The sequence below is a fragment of the Thermobia domestica genome, chromosome 16 (assembly GCF_964235325.1).
Source record: "Thermobia domestica chromosome 16, izTheDome1.hap1.1, whole genome shotgun sequence".
Lineage (NCBI taxonomy): Eukaryota > Metazoa > Arthropoda > Insecta > Zygentoma > Lepismatidae > Thermobia > Thermobia domestica.
In genome coordinates this window covers 185,811,026-185,834,217 of record NC_137469.1, presented here as the reverse complement: position 1 = coordinate 185,834,217, position 23,192 = coordinate 185,811,026, and the positions used below count along the sequence as shown (strand labels likewise).

General features: G+C 35.4%; 1 protein-coding gene across 2 annotated transcripts in view; it reads right to left on the bottom strand.

The window, feature by feature from the left end:
* LOC145673560 (putative peptidoglycan muropeptide transporter SLC46) overlaps window positions 1-23,192 on the bottom strand; it is a 256,012-nt gene that overhangs the window by 46,952 nt on the left and 185,868 nt on the right. The window contains exon 1 of one of the 2 annotated variants that reach the window (XM_081743381.1): window positions 20,580-21,934. The exons of the other annotated variant lie outside the window; for it this stretch is intronic. Coding sequence (XP_081599507.1) covers window positions 20,580-21,528 — 949 coding nt within the window. The 5' untranslated portion in view covers window positions 21,529-21,934. Of the gene's footprint in view, window positions 1-20,579; window positions 21,935-23,192 lie in introns of those variants that run through there. 2 annotated transcript variants of the gene reach the window in all.

Genomic DNA, 23,192 nt, shown 5'->3' with positions numbered 1-23,192 from the left:
ATACCCTAACATTTTATGTATACTAATATATCTATATGTAATCGTATGTAATTAATTTCTTTTCCTGTTTTCTTGTCAGGAAATGTAATAAATTTTATAAAACTGTAGTTAGGTAATTATTTCTTTTCTAAAGTAATATTTAACCTATTTACCTACATAAATATATTGTCAAATATGGTATGAATGCGTGATCGAATGAATGGTAATTCTAGTTTTAAATAGAGAACCCTAAAATCTGGTGTAAACTAATAAGCTTTGTTATGTGTATACTTTCCTTGGAAAATGTGGTTATGTATTATTCATGATCTAGGTCATGAAGGTTACTAATGTTTGATTAATTCGAAACGACTCTATAAGGCAGGCCGAAACATCGGAATGGAACTAGAGATGATAACTGTTGTGTCCGAAGACTTCAAGAATTCCAGTTCATGGATAATAAGCTTATCATCTGATTTTTTTCTTGACTAATTCAAATACGACATTGGTTCATTGGGTAAGATTCAGTAAACGAATAAAGATTACCTCATGATCAGAAACGCGACGAATAGGACAATCAACTTAACACTTTTCGTCATCTGGTCTGGGTCTATGTAACTGCGACTTGTGTATTTACCTGGATCCAGGTCAGAGTAGTATGGGTAAACATGTTCATACTTGAGCAGCAAATAGTTCTCAAGTAATAGAACGGGAATATAAAGAACCTCTTGTACCTATTTAAGTGTTTTTTACTACTATATTTCGATGATTATCCCGTATTTTCTTCGTCTCTTCTTTTCCTCCCTCTTTTATCTTCTTCTGTTTTCACCATATACCATTCAATATACCTTTCCTATAACACTTCCTTCTTGTCTTTTACTATCTCTGAGATAATATATTTCCATCGGAAGGTCTTCTTATACCTCTTTCTTCTTTCTATTCTCCTTCTTCTTCCTTTGCTTCCTTTACCTTCCCCTTTACTTCCCTATATCTCTCTCTTAGTTTTTCTCTATTTTAATAAAATTGAAGGAAAGTCATGACTGGGAGTTCTCGCCATGTGCGCCATCAATAAGTTTAATACGTTTTTATCTTCACAAGTCCGATATTGAATAACCATTAAAGAAATTTGGTTCTAATGTATATGTTTCTTTTACCATAATTTCTTGTTCTTTTAGCATTTCTTGTTATTTTGCCACAATTTCGTCTTATCTTGATAGTATTTCTCTTTCTACTAATTCTGTTAAGAGCTTATGATCATTATGAATTAGTTGATTCTATGTGTAAATTATAACAATAACATACTGTTAAATATTAAATATTTAAAATTAAAAAAAACATTAAAGAAATACATATAAATATTAAATAAAGCAAATCAAGTTACTTCGTTTATTAAATTAAGATACCCGATGGTTGAGTATTCACAAGTTTAAGATGGCGACAACTTGTAGTCTGTCTCTACTCCTTTGTGAAGGACTTCAGGAATCAATAGTGAACGCTGCAGCACAAATCCTGAAACGAAATTGTCATCAAACAGTCAAACGCTTGTCCACGCTGGTCTTGTGGGTCCACTCTGATATATAGACTTAATTAATTATTTATTTATTATTTACATGTCATGGTTACGCCTTTTGTACTAAAAGGACGAGCTCATATTTGTTAAAATAATAAAACAGCAATGCCCAAGCCCTGAGCTGAATTCAATCTCACGCCAAGCATGTCTTGCAACTGCCAGCCAAACCTAATACCGCTTGAATATACCAGTCAGCGGGAGAGTAACGAAGACCGTGCTTGATCGACAAATATTGGAAATAATTAACTTATAAGCTTTTATTCCTTCAAAACTAACTGGTCAGTATCTAGTTATATTGTGTCTGTCATATTTATGTATTAGATCAGTATTCACAAAAAACCTTTTAATCACAAGAGCCAAAGAAATTAATCATTTCAGATGAGGTTCAATTTCCTGTTAATCTCAGAAGTAAAAGGCGTGCAACATTAGTTATATAGAACTTAAAACATCCATTGGGAACGTAAAGTACTCCGAAATTAAGGTGAACATTCCCGAAACATGTTATTATTATGTACTTAATCCTTCGCACTGCCTTCGGAGATATGTGCTAACTTGAAATTTAAAATTATCAACTATAATTTGAATTCCATAACTTAAAATTTAAAATTATCAACCATCGTCAGACAGAGTACCAAGATAATTTAAGTGGATGAAAGCGATAATAGCATGTATGAATTTTGTTTCCGAGAAAAACAAGTTAAACATAAGCTGATCTTACAAGTTTCTCAAGAAAAGTGCGATTATAAAACAAAACTATACTTATGACAAATAACACTATTCTGCTTAAATTTCTTTACCACATAATCTGCCTCATGTGTAGTTGTCATTTATGAAGTTATCTCATTTTGACAACAATGTTTTTTATTCCATTATAGTTTTCAATAATTCATTCGTTTGAAATTTTAGTGATACAATTATTTATATCAAACTCAGGATAAGTCCAACAGCTTAATATTTAGGGAGAGAAAGAAATGACAATGCCGTCTATATTTTCTTAAATATTAACATCTAAATTACAATTTCGACCTCACAGAACTTCTATTGTATACATTTTCCGAAACATTCTCATTTGTCTTCATTTTGTAATCTCAATTGTATTGTCAGTTAGTTTCATACACTTCATATGTAAAGTGAGGCATTAATACTTGTACTTAACACTGATAGCGGAGAACGAAAAGGATTTACAGAAAGCACTTTGAAACCTGAACGATCAACTGGAAAAAACACGCAAAATGAAGATAAATATGAAGAAAACCAAAGTGATGAAGTTGACAAGAGTAGGACAGGAAGGGGCAAACGTATGGCTAGATGGGGAAAAAATCGAAGACGTTCCCCTATTTAGGAAGTCTAATATCCTCAAACGGAAGAAGTGAAAAAGACGTAAGTTCCAGAATAGCACAGGCTAAACAAACCTTCAATAGGAAAAGAGGACTCTTAACATCAAGAAATGTGTTCTCGGACATTGAGAAAAGCCGAAATGCCCAAGCTTGAAGCATTTGAAATGTGGTGTAGACGCAGAATGCTGCGCATATGATGGACCGAAAGGAAAAGGAATGAAGATGTACTAAAGGAAAGTAATGAAGGACGACAGATCATGAAGATAATAGGAAAAAGAAGAAACAGCATGATTGTCCATCTTATTCGACGCTCCGATTGATCACAGTATTGATACAGGGAAAGGCAGAAGGAACACCAGGAAGAGGAAGACCAAGGATAGAATATCTAGATGCAGTTACGAAGAAGAGATCTTATCAAAATATAAAATAGCTCTCCCAAGGGAGGGAAAAGTTTTAAAATTTCCATGTTGCCCACCAACCTGTGGTTGAGGTGAACAAGAAAACTTAAAAGGAAAAAATTGTTAGAACAGTTCACATTTATAGAAAATACGAAGTGCAAAATCAGTAGCCTTCTTTAATAATTTTTCATATATTTCAATATATTTTTCATAATGTTTTGAAAGCAATCTTGAAAGTGAAAGATAAAAGTTACCATTCTTGTGTCGAAAGTTAGTCAGATAGAAGTGTATCTGCATTTTAACACTGAAAATGTGGTATACTTAATCAAATCATAATCAGTATGGGATGATTTCGACGAACAAGTCTCTGCCTTGTAAAGGGATTCCACTACTGCTGGAATGGTTGAATTCGAGACATATGTTTAGAAGAACGCCTTCCTACTTCAAATTTAAGTCGTCGTTGTGGTGGAAGGAAAGGTAACTTCTGTAGGCATTCTGTAGTCATTTTTTTTTTTTTTTCAATCGAGGTCTCTCATATTTCCAGACTAAAAACCCGTGCTACTTTATGAAAATTTACATTAGATTCCTAGTTATTCACATGCTTCTTGCTGAAGTATCAGAATTAATTAATATAGGACAACATTAACCAAAAGTGGGTGAAGAAGATTAGATTATTCCTATCAATTGAATGTCAATGAGCCATGTGCATCATATAAAGAACTCTGTAAACCTTTGTTCTGTAGGTTGAAAATTCTGACTGTTGCTAACTTGTATAATTATATATAAGGATTTTAGTACAGTAAAACCTGTCTTCAACGGACCCTTTATTCAACGGAAAACTGTCTTAAACGGAAATATTTCACGGTCCCATGAATTTTGGAGAACAAAACGTGTAAAACTTCCTTCATTAAGCGGAAACTGTGTTACGCGGACAACGGAAAGCAAAATAAACATTTAACGGAAAATTCTGAGTTCCGGACTACAGTGTTTAGAAGATGTTTAGACATTCTGTGAGACATATATATTACACTGTCTGCTTTAAAATATTCGTTCTTTTGTTAAATATTTCTGGACAGTGTTGACCTTCCCCAACCACTACTAATATTCACCCCTACAAACTGTCCCTAATCCCCGCAACTTAATCAAGAATCATACGGAATGTCGGAAAGAAGAAAACGAGATAGAGGAAGAAGAGGAATACGACACCGAGTTCCAAGAAGAATGTAGAATAAATACATATCAAGATGCTCTCAGAAGTTTAAAGGAACTGCAAAAATTTGCCTTACGAAAAAAATGATTCTGATTCACTTAGTATAATTTCTCAGGCTAAAGTTTATGGGGAAAGTCAAGCAGCCGAGCAGCAATGTACACAGAAAACCCTGCTTGGCTATTAGAGAAATAAAGAAAACGTGTGCATAACATATTTTGTATTCATTTTTTTTTTGGTGTGTGTGTGTGTGTGTATGTGTGTTTGTATGTATTTATTCGTAGAAGGAAGAAGTACTGTAATCGAACAATGTACGTACAGCAATATATTATCTCAGTATGCCCCTTTATAAGCATGTATTTTTTAAAAAAGGAAGGAAAGGTTTACTTCCACTAAACGGAAACCTGACTTTAACGGAAACTTTTGCAAGTCCCGCTCGATTCCGCTAAAGACAGGTTTTACTGTATATGTAAAATAAAATGTCAGATATGCAGCGTAGACGAGATATTCACCCATATAATACAAGATCTGCTAAACAAGTTGATATATCGTATAACAGACTATGAAAAATCAAAAATAGCTATACAATACAAGGTATAAAATTCATGAGCAGAGTACCAATACATACGCAAAATTTACCGATAATTCAATTAAAAAGCAAAATGTATGATTGCTTAGTTGCTATTATAATGTTAAGAAGTTTGAGGAAGGAAAACGTATATTTGTATAGGTAAAAAAAGAAATTTGCTTCATTGATGTTGCCTATTGTCTGTACACAGACTTAATGGCAATAAAAATATTGAATTGTATTCTATTCTAAACAAAGAAAAAGGAAAGTGAAATTTTTAAATATCGTATGAATAGTATTGATATTTGTTTTGAAATGAAAGCGAGATATTTGGAGTTCCAAACAATTCCTGGGGGTACAGATAATGAAAATGAATAATTGTCTTTGTTAAATTGGGACCTCTGGGGGCCCTAGGCTAAATACTACAATGGCAAAATTAGAGGCAGATAGTAACTGACAGAAAAAAAAAACACCAATCTTGGCAAAGTCAAGCGGATTCTGTATTTGAAACTTTAATGCGTAAGTTATAGAGTAGACCTTCGATACTCTCCTTGTCATTGGCGTCGGCAGCACATAAACTTTGGGGGGAACAGGCTACCAGGGGAGTGGGATGTATGGAATACCCCAGGAAATCGTGAAGAGTGGGGTGTATGGGATACCTCTCGCAAGTCAAGAAAACGAGGGACTGGGGTATATGGGATATCTATCAGAAAAGCGAGGGATGGGTGTATGGAATATCCTCAAGAAAGCGGGGTGTCCATAGGCCTTGTCTGGAAAATTTTTTTAAAAAAAGTTAGTCTTCGTACATTGCATTTTAAAACATTTTTTGACGTAAAAAGCAAACAAAAACATAATTGTGTTTGTGTTTTATTTTTAGCTTTGATATTTTTTTACCTATGTATTTTTTTTAAAATGTGGTACTAAGGAAAAAAAAGGAAAACCACAAACATTCTACAGTTTGTTTGTTTACCTAAATAGTAAAATTCAACCTTGTTTTACAATTTTAGTTAAAGGCAACTAAGTGTATGCCGAAAATAAAATAATAATAAAAGGAAATGTGAAGTAGATACTCAGAAACAATAGTATCTCAGTTTTGAAAAACAGATTTTAGACCTACAAACCTACAACAACTAATGTAAATGAGGGTAACCAATGTGTGGTTTAAAAATTAGTTGATTTTTTTTTAAATAGCTAAACTAAACTCAGTTTGCTACTCGCTATCTAAACAAAAACACGTTTGTTACTTTACAGTTTACTCCCAATTCACCTTCATAGTGTCAAAAATCTGACTGCCTTTGTTCAAAATTGGAAACGAACTACTGTGCTACTTTTATCATGTGCAATTTGTTTACCATTGTTTTCTGAATGTAACGAACTGCTCCATGGTTGGGTCTGTTTTGGGTAATAGTTGACCTAAGATGCTTGAAATATTGGGCGCGGGGGGGGACGAAATCCGTCTTACAAATATTGGTGGAGAGATGTTCCCTGTCAGAATGACGTTCGTGCTCCTTCTTGCATTTATGATGTATGTACGTTCAAGTTCGCAGGTAGTATAGATAAGAGATTATAAACTGCACTTGTGTTGTAATACTGTAGTTCCTTATAGAAACAAAAAATCGTGATTATCAAGGAAGAAAAATAGATAAGGTAAAAGAGCATATAATTTCTGTTTAAATAGACTATAAACATAAAATGGAAAAAAATCAACATTTCTCGTGACTATTATCTGGTTTATTTGCGAAGGTGTTTGTAATAAATAAAAATTTAAAAAAGAGCAAAAATGGAGATAGTAGAACAGAACCCAAGGATAAACAGTGTTTATGTTCATATTATGTCATAGTGAAGAGATATCAATTCAGAGTTACTTAATGTTATGGTTGGAGGCTCTAAAATTGTAGAATAATTGCATGAGATTAGAATTTTATGAGTTGCGAAATGAAGACACGCATTCATGACTAATTTCAAACGATTATAGCAGAGTTTCTCAATCTCTTTCACTAATTATAGTTTAAAATCAGACGGCTTAGCCACAAAAAAATTAACTGTTTTCTAGATAATACCAAATTACTTTGCAGTTTTGATCATAAAAAAATATGCCTACGGAACTCCAACAGTCTGTATCAAACAATATATATATATATATATATATTGTTACCGTCCGTTTTGAAAGATATTAGTAAACCTCGCTGCTGCAAGGAACGCTAAACTAAAATCAACTCAAACTGTGTAATATACACTGGTGTCCAAAACTTAAGCATAATGACTGTTCGAGTATATAGGGCACAAAGAAGTCACAACAAATGCAACCACCAGAACAACATATCACACTTAAAGGCCACACTAACACAGTACAGGTAAACATGGTATATGGTCGCCCCGAACAGTCATACATGTCTGGCAACGACGTTCCATGCTCAAGATCAGGTTATGGAAGATCTCTTGAGGTAGCTAACTCCATTCCTCATGAAGAGCAGTACAGAGTTCCTGGTGTGTCCTGGAAGCGGCTAGCGGGTTCCAATACATCTTCCTAATGCGTTCTATTCATGTTCAATCGGGTTTAGGTCAGGAGGTCGCACTGGCCATTCAATATGTTGGAAGTCTTCCGTCTCTAGACATTCCTCCACCAGTTTGGCTCGACGGGGACGGGCATTGTCATGCACAAGCAGAAACTGTGGACCAAGTGCGCCCCTGAAAAGCCGCATATAGGCATGCAGAACCTCGTTTCTGTACCTCTGACGTTGATGGACCAGCCTTGAAGATGTGCTGGTTAGTACGAAAATTCATCATAATGCCTGCCCAAACCAGTATTTCACTACCACCATATCGATGCCTTTCCATAATGTTCTTGGGATGTAAACAAGTTCCCGGTTCGTGCCAGATCAGAGTGCGATGGGAATCGCTTTGGGAACTGAATCTGCACTCATCTGTGAATAGTACGCGGCCTTATTCGTTTGGAGTCCACTGGTGATGTTTTCAACACCACTGTAAACGAATCCTTTTGTGTGTCTGAGTCAGTGCAACGCCTGTTGCTAGTCGTCGGTCATACAGACAACTGACACTCAGTCTTCGGTACACAGTATGGCATTACATTCTCACTCTTGAGGCGGCTGCAAGCTGCGTTGGCAGTTCCCTTGCAGGCATGGTCGGGTTCTGACGCACAGTTACGGACAAGTATCGGTCCTGTTGTGGAGTTGTCACTCATGGATGTACTCCACCGGACCTACAGCTGATGTTTCCTGTGTCGATAAACGGTTTCCTCAACCTAGACACGACACTTTGTAGCACATTGATGGCTCATATTACTGCTTTCACCTCCGGTGCTTGGGGTCCCTGGTTCGATCCCAGCTCGCGCCGTGTGGACTTTCTGGTGGACAAACACCGTGCTCGTGAGTTTCCTCGGGGTTCTCCCGTTTCCTCTCACTTTCTTCATTCCACTATTTCACTCATCTCTCATCATTACCGTCTCCTTTAGCCTAACCGGCATAACCGTGGGACGTAAAACTTAAAGATTTCACTTCATTTTTCGTATTACTGCTGTCTGTGTGTCACCTTTTCCCAAGCGCCCGATGATCCGGCCTTTGGTATATCCATCCAAATGACGTCATTGTGCCATATTCCATTAACCTATTGCCACACTCAACTTACCAGTATCCTCCACTCACTACAACACTCCATTCACTGCACACACGAAAAGCGCCTATTTCGAATCCAAGGACTAGTGTTCGCTTTCTTCCCATAGGAGGTCAGGCGGACGTTTGCCACATCCGGTTCAATGCTCCTCACAAGTAATACATTCCATCTACCACAATTTCTGTGCTCGCAATTGCCTTTCCGAACATTACGTGCAACTTCTTGCATTATACTTAAGTTTTGGACACCTGTGTATTTTGTTGTCCTAACTTGTCCCGTTACGCCAGTGGTTACTTCGAGGCACACCATGAAAAACAGAGGTTAATATAACTATAGTGAATTAAAACTATTAAGTTTTAATTTAAACTTCTTTTAATAAGAAATCCGTATTCACATTCACATTAAAATGTTGTGGTGTTTTGTATTCTTAACAAACACGAGGGTTATCCAGAAAGTAAAAGACGTTGTGAAATAAAAAAAAAGTAATAGAATAAACAAAGCAAATTGTATTATATACACTCTTAAGCTATTTTTACACATAATCGCTATGCAAGTTAAGGGACTTATCATACCGTGGCGCAAGTCTTTCATTACAGTCGCAGCAGAAATCTGTCGCCTGCGATTTCAAGCATGGTTTACATCGGTATGCAGTTCGATGTCAGTATCAAAGCATTGTGTAGCGAGCCATGTTGCTCAACTTCCTTAGTGACTCCTTAAATAGCCATTCAAAACTATTTAAATTTACGGTAAAATTTTATCAATGTGTGGGTTCTCTTTTCTCAATTTTTTATTGTGGCATAACTTCATTATTTACACCCATTAGCAGCTAGAACTTTAGAATTTCACTTTCAGATAAGCTATCCAAATTTGTTATCAAATTAAAAGAATCTCATTTTAGAGTTGGGAAACTCCTGGTCAGTTTCGTCGCTGAAGATGAAACATGTCTGCTGCGGAGTCAGTCTCAGAACTAACACTACAATATTGAGATCTAGAGATTTGACGAGCCACAAGAATCGTTATCACTCCTCAACAGCTCCACCAGTGTGAATTGGTGTATTGTTACCTGGGAGACGTGTTTCATTGGCTAGAAACAACATCTGGACTGAAACGTCCTGTTCTCATAATCATTGACAGTAATGCGTCCTGTGTGCGTTATCACAGGATCCATGCAGTATCATAGCGTCACCATGTTTCATAACAGGGACGAGACAGCTTGTAGCATAAGGTTCTTTGGGCGTACGCTATAGAAGCATGACGTGTCGGTGTTGTTTTGAAACACCCTGTATAGACTAATACAGATAAGAGAGAGTAAAACTAAAGCCTCATCACTTCTATATACAAAAGCATTTCAGGGTATTGAACCGGAAACCTATCGAAATAATTTCTCTTTTGCTGTTCTTATTAAAGCACAATGGGGATCGTGAACTTCCTATGGACATGGTTTTGGAAATAGTGAGTCTTCTGTCTGGAGCCACGTTCCGATTTTGGATATTATCTGTTTATAGGCCTACGCGTCTGTTCTCTTTAAGCCTCTAACTGTATTTCAAGAACGTAAATTCCATGTTTTAATGAGAATATTGAGAATTAACCTCCGCATAACAAATAGCTGCAGGAAAGTACACTACACACAATTATTTATTGCTATTAGACGATTTTCTTAATTTGTATTTAACATTCGCACATAATATACCGACGTTCTGTCAACACCCACCACACCTCAGATGATATATTTTAAATATAATAATTATTATCTCCTAAAATTATATTTGATTTATTTTAATATAATTATACAGATATTCATGTACTGAGGAACATAGCATTACAGAAGAAAAAGCTTGACCCAAACGGAAATCGTGTTTACAACCTTCTGATTAGAAGACCACTGAGGAAACATGAATACTCACTCTTGCCAAGCTCCACCTGAAGAAATACAACTGAATTTCCAAGACGGTGACATTCATATTCATTGCAAATGTTTTTTTCCTCCTTTGTTTTTTTCACTCTTCTATGGATGCGGTAACTATGTTCTCTTTCTATCGTTTCATTTGAAATGTTCTTTTACGTGTGGAAACGTAGATGACAAAATTATCATATGCTCACGTCTATACATAGTTTCGAACTACTGTATCACTTAATATTTTAATAAATGTTACCACTAAATAAAATTTCAACATGTCTTATTATACTTTAAAAAATCTTGATTATTTTCTCCGTTTGCGAAGGTTGGTTTGGGGGCTCGAACCTGGCATCTTTGGTTTACTGTTTTCGAAGATACTCAAAGTAACTTTCTAGCTCTTAGAAACTTTCTAGCTCAAAACAGTTGCAATCAATGCATTCGTTTTTAAAACCTGTAATTAAAGCTCAGTCTATTATATAAAAGAATGGAAGTGACTGACTCACCATCGGTCAACACATATTATAGTCTGAAACGTGAAATTTAGACAGAATAGTCCTTTTCGTCACTATATTAGGAAATATGATAAGGAATTATTGAAATATGTATCCTCAGTTGGCAGTAAGGGATTTTAAAAACATTTCTTCCGGGAATTGAATGTCTCGCGAATCTGAATTTGGAGAGGTGAAACTCGCCGTGTAGATTTTTAATAAAAATTATAAAAAAGATGTTTCTGCATTTTTTAAAACTCCGCTCCTAAGGGAAGAAGCGTATCGTTCCTATAATATTCAAATTTATCTTTCTGTATTCAGAAAGTGTCAATGTAAAAAATTGCCTAATTGGAGGTGTAAAATTTGATATATAGGCTCTTAATTAAAAGTAATGAAATATACCAGGATAAGTCAAAAGGCTTGCAATTTCCTACACTAGGGTTTGGTAACACTGGTAGTATCAATTAGTGTCATCTGCAAGATTTCTATGCAACGTGTCAGTCTTATTCCCGTGTTAGTCATTGGACTGTAGCACACCGTTAAACATGGCAGCTCCATTGTCAATCTGCACCAAGGAGGAAATGAGGACGGTGATTCGCTTTTTGTTTGTGTATTCCATCTTACACGACAGGATAAATTTTCGGAAAGTGCGTGCAAGGTAGGTCCTGAAAGATCTGTGAGCGCAGCATAAGGCACAAAGGTTGCACATCTCTCGTAAACATTTGGCCCGTTTCGCGAGGGATTTTTTTTTTTTTTTTTTTTTTTTTTTTTTTTTACAGCAAATCGTTACTGTAGATGAAATTTGGGTACATTATGAACCGGAAAGTAAGGCTGCGAGAATGGTTAGGAAACACCCACCATCACCAGAAATCAAGAACTTTAAACATCAACCATCAGCTAGTCACTGATGCGGTGCAAAATTGGTTACAGGTGCAACCGAAAAACTTATTTCCGACAGAATCAAAAAAGTTGTGAAATATTGGGAAAAGTGCGTTGAAGTGCAGAGAGATTATGTAGAAAAATAATGTATGTTTCCATTTTCTATCATTAGAATAAATGTAACCTTTTCTCGAAAGTCCCTTTATTTTTTGATTTTCCTCGTATTGCAGTGCTTTAGAAAATTCTAATTCAAAGGGGTCATTCTTAATCCAAATTTCCCGTTGTTGTCTTTATTCTGGAGTTCTGAATGTAAGAATATACTTAAGTTACAGATATGAAATTCGGTAAATAAACTCTTAATTTAAAATAAGAAAATAAACGTTTCAATGTTTCTTTAAAAAAAAAGAAAAAAGAAAAAGAAAGAAAGAAAGAAAAACTCCGCTCCTAAGGGTGCAAAGGGAAACGGGATCATTTCGTAAAATCCAAAATTCAAAAATGTCCAATCAGAAGTTTGTTCAAGATGGAGATGCGAAAATTGGTGTAAACTCTTAGTTTAAAATAAGGGCAGGGGTAAAAGTGAATCTGAAAAGGCAGAGGGACGCATGACGTCACTCGGTTCCCCGTGCCTATCTTTGCCCATTGTATTTTTAGGAAGTGGGGAGGACGCCATAGATATTTTTCACTTTTACGACCTGAATAAGCAAGAAATGTTTTGGTGTTTGCGAGAATTCCGCTTCTAGAAAAGAAGTGAGGGAAACTTCTAAATTATTCAGATTTTTTTTGTGTTTTATCACAAAGTACCAAACATGGGATTTGTTTGTGTTGTGCGTATGCTCTTCCGTATATAAATGCTCATTATAGATACGTGATTTCGTGTTCTCGAAAAATGTAAATTTTAAGGTAAGAAAGAGAATAATTTCTGTGACATTAACATTTCCGGTTTTATATTTATTATATTATTCTTCCTGTGTTAAGAACGGATATTTCTGTTAGTATTGATATAATTTAATGGCCATTTATTGTTTTTATAATACTCGAAATACTAAAAAAGAATTAGTTTCTAGAATGAACATGTTTCCACATTGCTTTCTCTTTCAAAGTATACATTGGAGACAAAAGGGGAAGGTATTGAGATTTTGTTTTTAATGTGTATGTTCTTAATGCACCTGTGATAATAAATTTCTTACATTCAAAACATACGTGCTTCTTATCAATAAAATACAAATGCTTTATTAAATTTAACAAAGTATTTTTGTAGATATAATTCGAACCAATGATAAAATGAACAATGGCAAACAGCTCTATGACGCTATCCACTACACCAAAAACGCATGACTCATATTCTCCTCTCTTTGATTGTGTTACTGTTCCGTTGACGGTGTACCCTCCACAGCCTTGAATCTGCTTCATGCAGTATGCCAGTTTTTTCTTTTCTTTTCTCTTTCTTTTTTACTTTCATCTCCTTTTCGATCATATTTTACTATTATATTTACTTGGCAACAATGTCAGATAGTCTATTTCTATTAAATAATTCACATGTTGCTCCATAGCAAAATGAAACAAAGATATATTTCCCTTGTAAGTAGACCCAACGGATGTAAAGATCTAGGTAAAACTTTTTTAGACTTTGTCCCTGGAACTCAGTCTAGGTTTTTGTGAACAGAAGTGTACCATCCCGATATAGTGTGGTTAAAAATAAATAATGGAAAATCCCAGTCAAGATGACCTGTCTGAGATTGGATTGCAGAGTCTCCCGGACGAGAAGCTAATCCTCTTTCACATTATTATTATTATTATTATTATTATTATTATTATTATTATTATTATTATTATTATTATTATTATTATTATTATTATTATTATTATTATCGAGATCGAGAAAATTTGGGTTGTCTTCTTTGATGCTGAAATTCGACATTTTATTGGACGATTTAGTTGAACATTGAAGTACAAAAGTATCGGCGCTTTTTATTGTCTTGGTCATTTCCATGTAAGCCTACTACCAGATACCATGTAACAATAATTAAGTAACCACTTAAAACTTTGCCATTATTTCTATTTACCTATAATGATTCCCAAAATGTAAGTTAACTTAAAATTAGCAGACTTCTTGAAAGAAAAAAACAAGGATCTATAAGAGGATCAATGGTGTATTTAGGGGGGCTATTAGTCTCAAGCCCTCCGAAATAAATTTGTTATTACCTGACCAGGATAGCTGTGCGGTTTGGGGAGGATGGCGCTGCTGTAGTGTTTACATCAGTTTCTTGGCAAGCGCGGTGGGAGAAGGGAGCGGAAAGTTTCACTTTGCAGTGTATCCAATGGTTTTTAAAAGTTGCAGTTTACATGTAATTCATAGCCGAATCTCTTTACGCTTAGTAAAGAACGCCGTAAGTTATGTGGTCGTAGTGAACCATTCCTGCAGTAATACAGATGTATTGTGAATAGTGATATATGAATGGAAATTACTAGAGACAGTCACCAGAAAATAATGAGTACACATTCTATATATCCTCTCGTCAAAATCTTCGGAACGAGTCGAATCGATCAATTTTAATTCGTTTTTTCTTTGCCACAGAGAGCGTCTAATCCTTTGTACAATACTGAGATTAGTTTATCCGCAAGTTAATATGGAGTTTATTTATTTATTTATTTATTTATTTATTTATTTTGCTTGTTACTTAAAATGTTCTGCAAATAACTTCAATAAGTTTTTAAACTGTTTGTCTTAACTTGAGCCAGGAGTTGATCCAGGCTGAATGCTTGCGGAGGGGCGGTCGTTCGAAGTCAAATCAAGGTAAGAGTGTATTGCAATAATAATAATAATAATAATAATAATAATAATAATAATAATAATAATAATAATAATAATAAAAACAAATTTCGAAAAGGAGAAGTAGCTATTGTTTGCAATTTCTAGAACAGAAATGGCCACCTGTGATTTCGAAGGTGGACATTTTTTTTTTAAATAAGAAAGCCAAGGTAAGTAATTTCTTTCTATTTATTGCTTCATTTGGCTTCTGCAACTTAAAACAAAAAAGCAAGGCCTACCAATTTTAGGTTTATTTTACATCTATAATACAAAGGTTGAAAATTCTTAGGTTTTATTTTTAAAATAAAAAATATCCTATTCTGGGGAGGGGCAATTGCCCCAGTGGATCCGCCCCTGACTTGAACATATGCATGAAGTGGTTTATTACGAACAGGACAAAAAAAAAACTGTGATAGATTGATTACAAGTAATCCGGTTAGAAACACTGCTGCTTGTATTTTAGTTCCAAAACTGGCCGCCCGCACTCGTTCGCTGGTCAGGTAATAGTTTTCCACAGTCCACGTACAACAATGTATTAGAAAACAAAACAAAATACTTCTTACCATTTCTAAGAATTTCATTCTTTCCATTTTCTTATGCTCTTTGTTCAAAAATAATACTGTATTTGTCAAATTTCATTCCATGTGAGAACCGCGTTTTTTTTTCTTTCTTTCGTCCATTCTACTCTTCTGTTTGTTTTTCTTAGTTGTTACTTTCTTTCGTTTCTCCTATCATACTTTCGACCGTTGTTAGTTGTGATTCAAGTCGGCCGTCGTCAGTAACACCAAAACTAAGAGGAGCTGATAAGCGAAATCCATGTTCCACACCAACTTGAACGGATATCAACATAACGGAACTTTAGTTAGCTAATAAGGAATAATTACATCGTTTAGTTATAAAGAAAAGTAAATGTTTGAATTAAAGAAAATCAAGAGGGGGAATAAATAGTCCGGGAAATTAGGTAGGCCAAGAGGATGCTTCCTTTTTCTTCTATGAATAGAATAAAAGGTTAGATTCACTGTTAAATTCTTGTACGTATTATATCACATAAGATTAACCAGTCTGCAATTCTTGCCGTTAAAACTGCAATCAGTATATTTCAGCTTCAATTTGTCTCAACATATTCTTTCAGGGAAAACGTACACAGATAAAACTGAATATTTTCTTTTTTCTCTCTCTCTCTCTCTAAGATTAAATCAGTTAAGTTGAAATGAGATTGCAAATATTCAATATGTGTTTGCAGGAGCGTCATTTCACATTTCCCTGGGAGGTAAGATTCTCCACCGACCAGTGGTCGAAGTGAGGCGGTATGCGGTGATATGCCATACCGCCTCTGGTTTTTCAGTTATGAAGGCATACTGCCTCTGGTTTTTAATGATCAAGACATACCGTCACGGGAGAGTAGATGCAAAATACTTTTAATAAATCCATTTTTATACATAGTAATTGTCGAATAGCTTTGCACATAAAAAGATTTTATGTCTTATATAGAAATAATTTTTAAGTTGAACAACACGGACATTTTTGTTATCTTTTTCCTGGCTTTTGTTTTAAAAATGAGGTGTCTTCAAAGAAGTTCATCTAGGTTATATTTTGATGTGGCGTATTAAATTGTCTCTTTCGTATGTATATTCGTGTGTCTTCTTGTCTTAGTTCATATAAATGTCGTGTTTTGAGCATGAGCGGATTTAGGGATTGTTTGGTATGTGGGCGATTCTTCCAGTGGTTTGGAATACCCTTCAGTCGAGTGGGGGCCCGAGAATTTTCCCGCAGGGAATTGTTAATATAAAAACTCGATTTTTGAGCATTTTCGTATAATTCTCTATAATACACCATAAGGGGATTTTTAAAATTCTCTTTCAAAAAATTATTGGCGAGTTGAGAAGTTTCTTCGTGTCCTGCCTGTAACTAAAGAGAAGTTCTTCAGTGTTTTTCAGTCATTATGCAAATAGAAATGCAATCTTTTAGGCAGCATACCCTCAGTGTATTTCAGCATTTTGATAGCCGGTATGTCGAGTCAAAATCTTAATAAAACATACCGCCTCTGCTTTTTTTCCACTTCGAACACTGCCACCGATCTACCAATTTCACGTTATTTCCTGGTGTATTAGTAGACAATTGATTATAATATATTTAATTCTCACACCCACGTAGAGAATTGGTCTCCTTACTTCCCCGTGTTGTGCATAGCCCCCCGAAACAAAATCCTAAATACGCCACTGAGGAGGATGTTTCTTTTCACAAGATTATCATCAAAACGTTACTTAAACTATTTTGTAATTGCAAGATTAATAATAATAATAATAATAATAATAATAAATCATTATATCAAACACTGATTATTGTGAAGGAGCTATCAAGAGGATTTTATGTTTTAATGCCTCGCCCTTGACTATAAAAATTATGATTGTAAGTTTTAATAAATATTAAATCTGTATGAAATGATGTGATAATTATAAATGACTTCTACTTTCGAATTGGGAAACATGTCGTGAAACAACTTTACAGATATTGTTCGAAGTGAAAGTAGTACTTTCCCGAATCGGGAATCGAAAGCTTAATGAATAAGAATTTATAGATACTTAAAAAAAAAAAAAAAAACTTCTGGTCTGTTGTTACACGAAAATAAATTCGGTAGAAATTCACTGACACATAGTGAAGTTAAAGAGCGATAAGTCATAGAGAAAATTATACATCGTACACAGCCTATCCAAACAAGATCACGTTTTTCAGAAACTACATAAGAGATTTCACAGACGCACTTCGGTACTTCCCCTAAAATATGGGATGATTTGCTGGTTGAAGTTTGCCCATTTTTGTTTAAGCTATACGCAGTGGCATATTTAGAATTTTGTTTCGGTGAGTTATGGACAACAGTGGGAAACAGGGGGCAATTGCCCACCTCAGTTTGAGAATTAAATATATTTTAATTTATGCATAATAAATTGAAGTTTTAATGGCAAGAATTGCAGACTGGTGAATCTTATGTGATATGATACAAAATTTAGTACTCAATCTAACCTTTTATTCTATTCATGGAAGAAAAAGGAAGGATCAACTTGGCCTACTTTACTTCCCGGGCTACTTATCCCTCCCCCCCACACCTCTTAATTTTCCTTAATTCAAACATTTACTTTTCTTTATAACTAAACAATGTAGGAATTCCTTTGCTATTATAACTAAAGTTCCGTTATGTTGATATCCGTGCAAGTTGTTGTGGAGCTCCAGCTTCCCGTATCAACTGCTTTTTGGTGTTACTAGCAACAGTCGACTTGAGTTGAGTTGATTTTGAGTTTAACGTCCCGTTCAGCAGAGAGGCTATATGAGACGTGGACCTACTGATTAACGTGGAATTCGAACCACATGAGCTCTAGCCGGGAATCGAACCCGGGTCTCCCACGCCAGAGGCGCGTATGCTAACCGCTTAGCCACGGAGGAGCTCAACAGTCGACTTGAATCACAACTAACAACGGTCGAAAGTATGATAGGAGAAACGAAAGAAAGTATTACCTGACCAGGATAGCAGTGCGGTTTTGGGAGGATGGCGCTGCTGTTGTGTTTACATCAGTTTCTGGGCAAGCGCGGTGGGACAGGGGAGCGGAGAGTTTCACTCTGCAGTGTATCCAACGGTTTTTAAAAGTTGCAGTTTGGATGTTATGCATAGCCTAATCTCTTTCCGCTTAATAAAGAACGCCGTAAGTTATGTGGTTGTAGTGAACCATTCCTGCAGTAATGCAGATGTATGGTGAATAGTGATATATAAATGGAAATTACCAATTTAAGAACAACATAGCACAATTGACAATTCAGTGAGCTTCTACCATGTATTAAGCAGATTGTATAAAAAAAGATTACGTTTTATTCGATGTCATTATAAAACAGGAGCAGCCTGTAAAACGCTGCTCGCTAGTTTGTTCGCAAGTTAATATGGAGGGTGTATTTTTGTTGTAGTTTTTTTTTTTTTTTTTTTTTTTGCTTGTTACTTATGATGTTCTGCAAATAACTTCAATAACTTTTGAAACTGTTTGTCTTAACTTGAGCCAGGAGCAGATCCAGGCTGAATGTCTGGGGTGTGGTCGTTCGAAGTCAAATCAAGGTAAGAGTGTATTGCAAAAACAAAAAGTAAAACAACTTTAGAAAAGGAGAAGTAGCTATTGTCTGCAATTTCTAGAACAGAAATGGCCACCTGCGATTTCGAAAGTGGACATTTTTTTTTTTTAGCAAGAACGCCAATATAAGTAATTTCTTTGACTTCTGCAAAGTAAAACAAAAAAATAGTAAGGCCTACCTATTTTAAGTTTTATTTTACATTTATAATACAAAGGTGAAAATTCTTAGGTTTCATTTTTAAAATAAAAAATATCCTATTCTGGGGGGGGCAATCACCCCGATCGCCCCACCCCCTGGATCTGCCTCTGACTTGAGCATATGCGTGAAGTGGTTTATTACGAACAAGACAAGAAGAACTGTGATAGATTGATTACACGTAATCCGGTTAGAAACACTGCTGCTTGCATTTTAGTTCCAAAACCGGCCGCCCGCACTCGTTCGCTGGTCAGGTAATAACAACTAAGAAAAAGAAACAGAAGAGTAGAATGGAAGAAGAAAAGGAAAAAAGAATGCAGTTCTTACATGGAATGAAATTTGACAAATACAGTATTATTTCTGAACAAAGAGCACAGGAAAATGGAAAGTCGATGAAATTCTTAGAAATGGTAAAACTAACAAATTTATTTCGGAGGTGCTTGATCCCGATAGCCCCCTAAATACGCCACTGGCTATACGTATAATGAACGCCCGAATGATATTTTAACAGAGATGGTCACCAACATACATGGTCAAGTACAAATGCACAACACAATACAGAGAAATATAAACTACAGAAACTTAAATTAGCTTAAAATAAGTAAAATATTGTAGTGTATCTTGAATAGTTGTTGTTATATTCAGTGGCGTACGCAGCGGGCGCTGCGAGTTTTAATCCCCCTTGTGAGCAAGATATTACCCAAAGTTAAATATTTAGCATATTAATATACTTATACAAGCATCTGAAGTGATGTCAATTTAAGAGTTTGAACTCCCCTGCTTAAGAACCTGACATACTAAAAATAATACAAAATTTACCATTTTTCTTTTGCTTGTTTCTCATAAGTGAAAGGAGATAATGAAATGCTACTTACCACAATCACAGATAATGTTATTCTACAACAGAAAAATATGAACCTTCAGAATTTTCAGTGTTACCATCCATAGAAATTACAGGGTTGACAGAATAACATTTCCCCCGAAAATGTAAGTCAAAGCAGAGACTAGAGGAACGAACTCAATTGCATTTGATTACTATCATGTTGTTTTGTTATCCCGTGAACTACTTTCTAAATAACATTATTATTTAATTTTAGTAACTGTATGTTAAAACTATTTTCTTTATTACAAACTAAACACAACTACAGTATTATTTAAAAAATAGTTTACAGGATTCCAAAACAACATGATACGTAATCAAATGCAGTTGAGTTCTTTCCTCTAGTTGCTGTCTTAACTTTCATTTTGGGAGAATTGTTATTCTGTCAATACTGTAATTTCTATGGATGGCAACACTGAAAATTCTGAAGGTTAATATTTTTCTGTTCTAGAATAACATTATCTGTGATTGTGGTAAGTTGCATTTCATTATATCCTTTCACTTAAGAAGAACAGCAAAAAAAAAAAAAAAGGTAAATTTTGTATTATTTTTAGTATGTCAGGTTCTTAACGGGATTCTGTGTAGGCCACTGATTATATGACTATGATAAGTTATATCTATTAATTTTCTCTCACCTGTATTCTGACCCTTATGAAGAAAGAAGATGATAAGTACAAGAAGAATGTACGTTCGTAAGTTATTTTCCCTCCGTTTCAAGGTAGTTTTGAGAGCCTCCCACACATGACGAACATCGAACAGCGATACAAATGCTTGAGGGCTCTTAGTAATCTCACGGCTTGGCTCACGGATCCAGAACACACCACACAACAAACACAATACATACATTGTAGTAGACACAATAAGAGCACCGCTTAACCCGGTGAGTTTGAAGATAGCCCCCGCACATGCTGAACCTATAACAGATCCACATTTGCCGAAGAACGCTCCTACCCCAATCCTAAATGTCTTCGATTTATTGGGAGACACGTCCGCTAAATGAGAAAACATTGCTAAATTGACAGCTGGTAAAGAGCCGGTCAAAGCAATTGGTAGAACAGCACTCAAAGCAGAAGCTTCTGCAGGCCATTCTCGATATATATCATTCAATAGTAAACCTACCGTTTGTAATGTGAAACCAACGAGAGGGACCAATACCCACAACTTCCGCCCATACCGATCAGTCCATGAACCTATAAACATCACTATGACAATAGGTATTGCTTGTTCTAGTGCCGTAGACCATGCATTGATATTTGCTGTTAATTTCTGCACTTGTTTCTCTTCAAAAGTGAAGTTATTTGACTGTCTGTGTTTAATGGCATCACAAACTTCTTGCGAAAAATTCAAATTCACTTCACATGACTTCTGAAGTAATTGATCTGTTCTACTTAAATAAACAAGTGTAGCTGCGATGCCTCGAAGAAACAAGATTGGTTCTACGGACACATGGGACAAAGCATATTTTAGCGTCGTTTTCAGACGCTTCCACCAACTGACACGCGAATTGGAGTGTTCTACAGAAGTAACAGCAACGAACTTCCTGACAGGGGTAAGCTCACTAGCTAGTGTAGCTGTTTCTTTCATGTTTATGACATCGGAAATAACAAATACAAAACCTTTACTTCATGAGTGGTAAATCAGGAGAGGACTTAACTGTTGTATAGTGCATTCGCTAACCTAAGCAGCAACTAGCGACTTGTAGCGTTCTAGTAAAGACAGTGCCAATGATCCGCTTTATACATCGTTTGTTTACCACACTTGAAAACACTCACAATATGCTTATGAAGTTGTATCACTGAAAGCATGGCAATTGGCCTCAATCGGATTATGTCAGTAACGGGAGCCGAGGGGAAAGGAGATATCATATGTGACGTCATTTGTCTTTCGCGGGAAATAACCTTGTTAGTTTCCTTCCGGCTATGTGCTTTGTAGGAGCTGCAGCAACCACTTGAACAATATGGATAGGCACGATGAAGTATCATCAGTGGAATGAATTTATTAGTTTTGTTCCTTATTCTGCCTCTGAAATCATGTATGAACAGAGATAAAAGTGTAATCGTCTTTCTGTTGAACTCAGACTTACATAAACCAAGGGTGAAGGTCATTCGTAAGTCAAACTCTCTTTAGATAAGAACCACACTTTTTCTTTTTCAACCAGCTTTATTTACAATATTCCAAGCCAGCATAGAGAAAAGGTAATAATCTGTATTTATTACTGTGCTTTCAGACATTTATTCTTTATGGAAGGATTTCTAATGATAGAAAACTATATTTCCGTTATATTAATGTTAAAAGTACTCCCTTGTGCTTATAAGGTGAGCGTAACCGGAAAGTCCGAGTTTGACTCCCGGTGATAGCTAATGTCACATTCGGACTCTCGGCTAGGCAAACAACGCAAGGTGCTTAGGGCAGCAGAACTCAAATAGGCAGCAAAAAATCAGCACTTGGAACATTTTTTTAAAAAAAATACTATAGTAACATTTTACGTTTTGTTTGGTTAGGTATGTTTCATTATTACTCTAAAATAACGAACTCAAACCCACAAAGATATCTTTGCATAACTACCAGAAAATGAATGTACTGTAAAGCAAAACTGTCAAAGATATGCTGAAACGATTTCATTAGCTGACGGCTTATCACGAGGTGGCTGTAGTCATTGGCGTCTGCAGCACATAAACTTCGGGGGACAGACTACGGGGGAACTGGGGTGTAAAATACCTCCATACAAGCGTAGGGTCTAGGGGTCCTCATCCGGAAAACAATAAAAAAAATAGTCTTCAAACGTTGCATTTTAAAGCATTTTTTACTTAAAAAGGTAATAAAAAGTTTAAAATGTTTTATTTTTACATTTGATGTTTTTTATAACTGTCGTACTGAAATGAAAACACACACATATTTTACAGTTTATTTATTCAAACAATAAAATTTAATTTTGTTTTACAATTTTAGTTAAACTTAAATGATATCATGTCATAGGCGGCGCCAGGATTTCGGTAATGTGGGTGCAGGCTAGGATGGAACAGCACATCCTAGTATTGTTGCCAGAACACTCTGCACTATTGAGCCTTAAGATCTCAAAAATAATCCCTAAGTTTTACTCAAAAAACTAAAAACACTGTATGGTACCAAGTAACTTATGAGAGATTTAAGAGGTCACTCAAATATATGCAAACAGGAAACAAGAAATATACAAAATAGAAAGGATTATTGTAGAAAATCTGAAAATCAAAGTTAATGTAGGAGCAGCT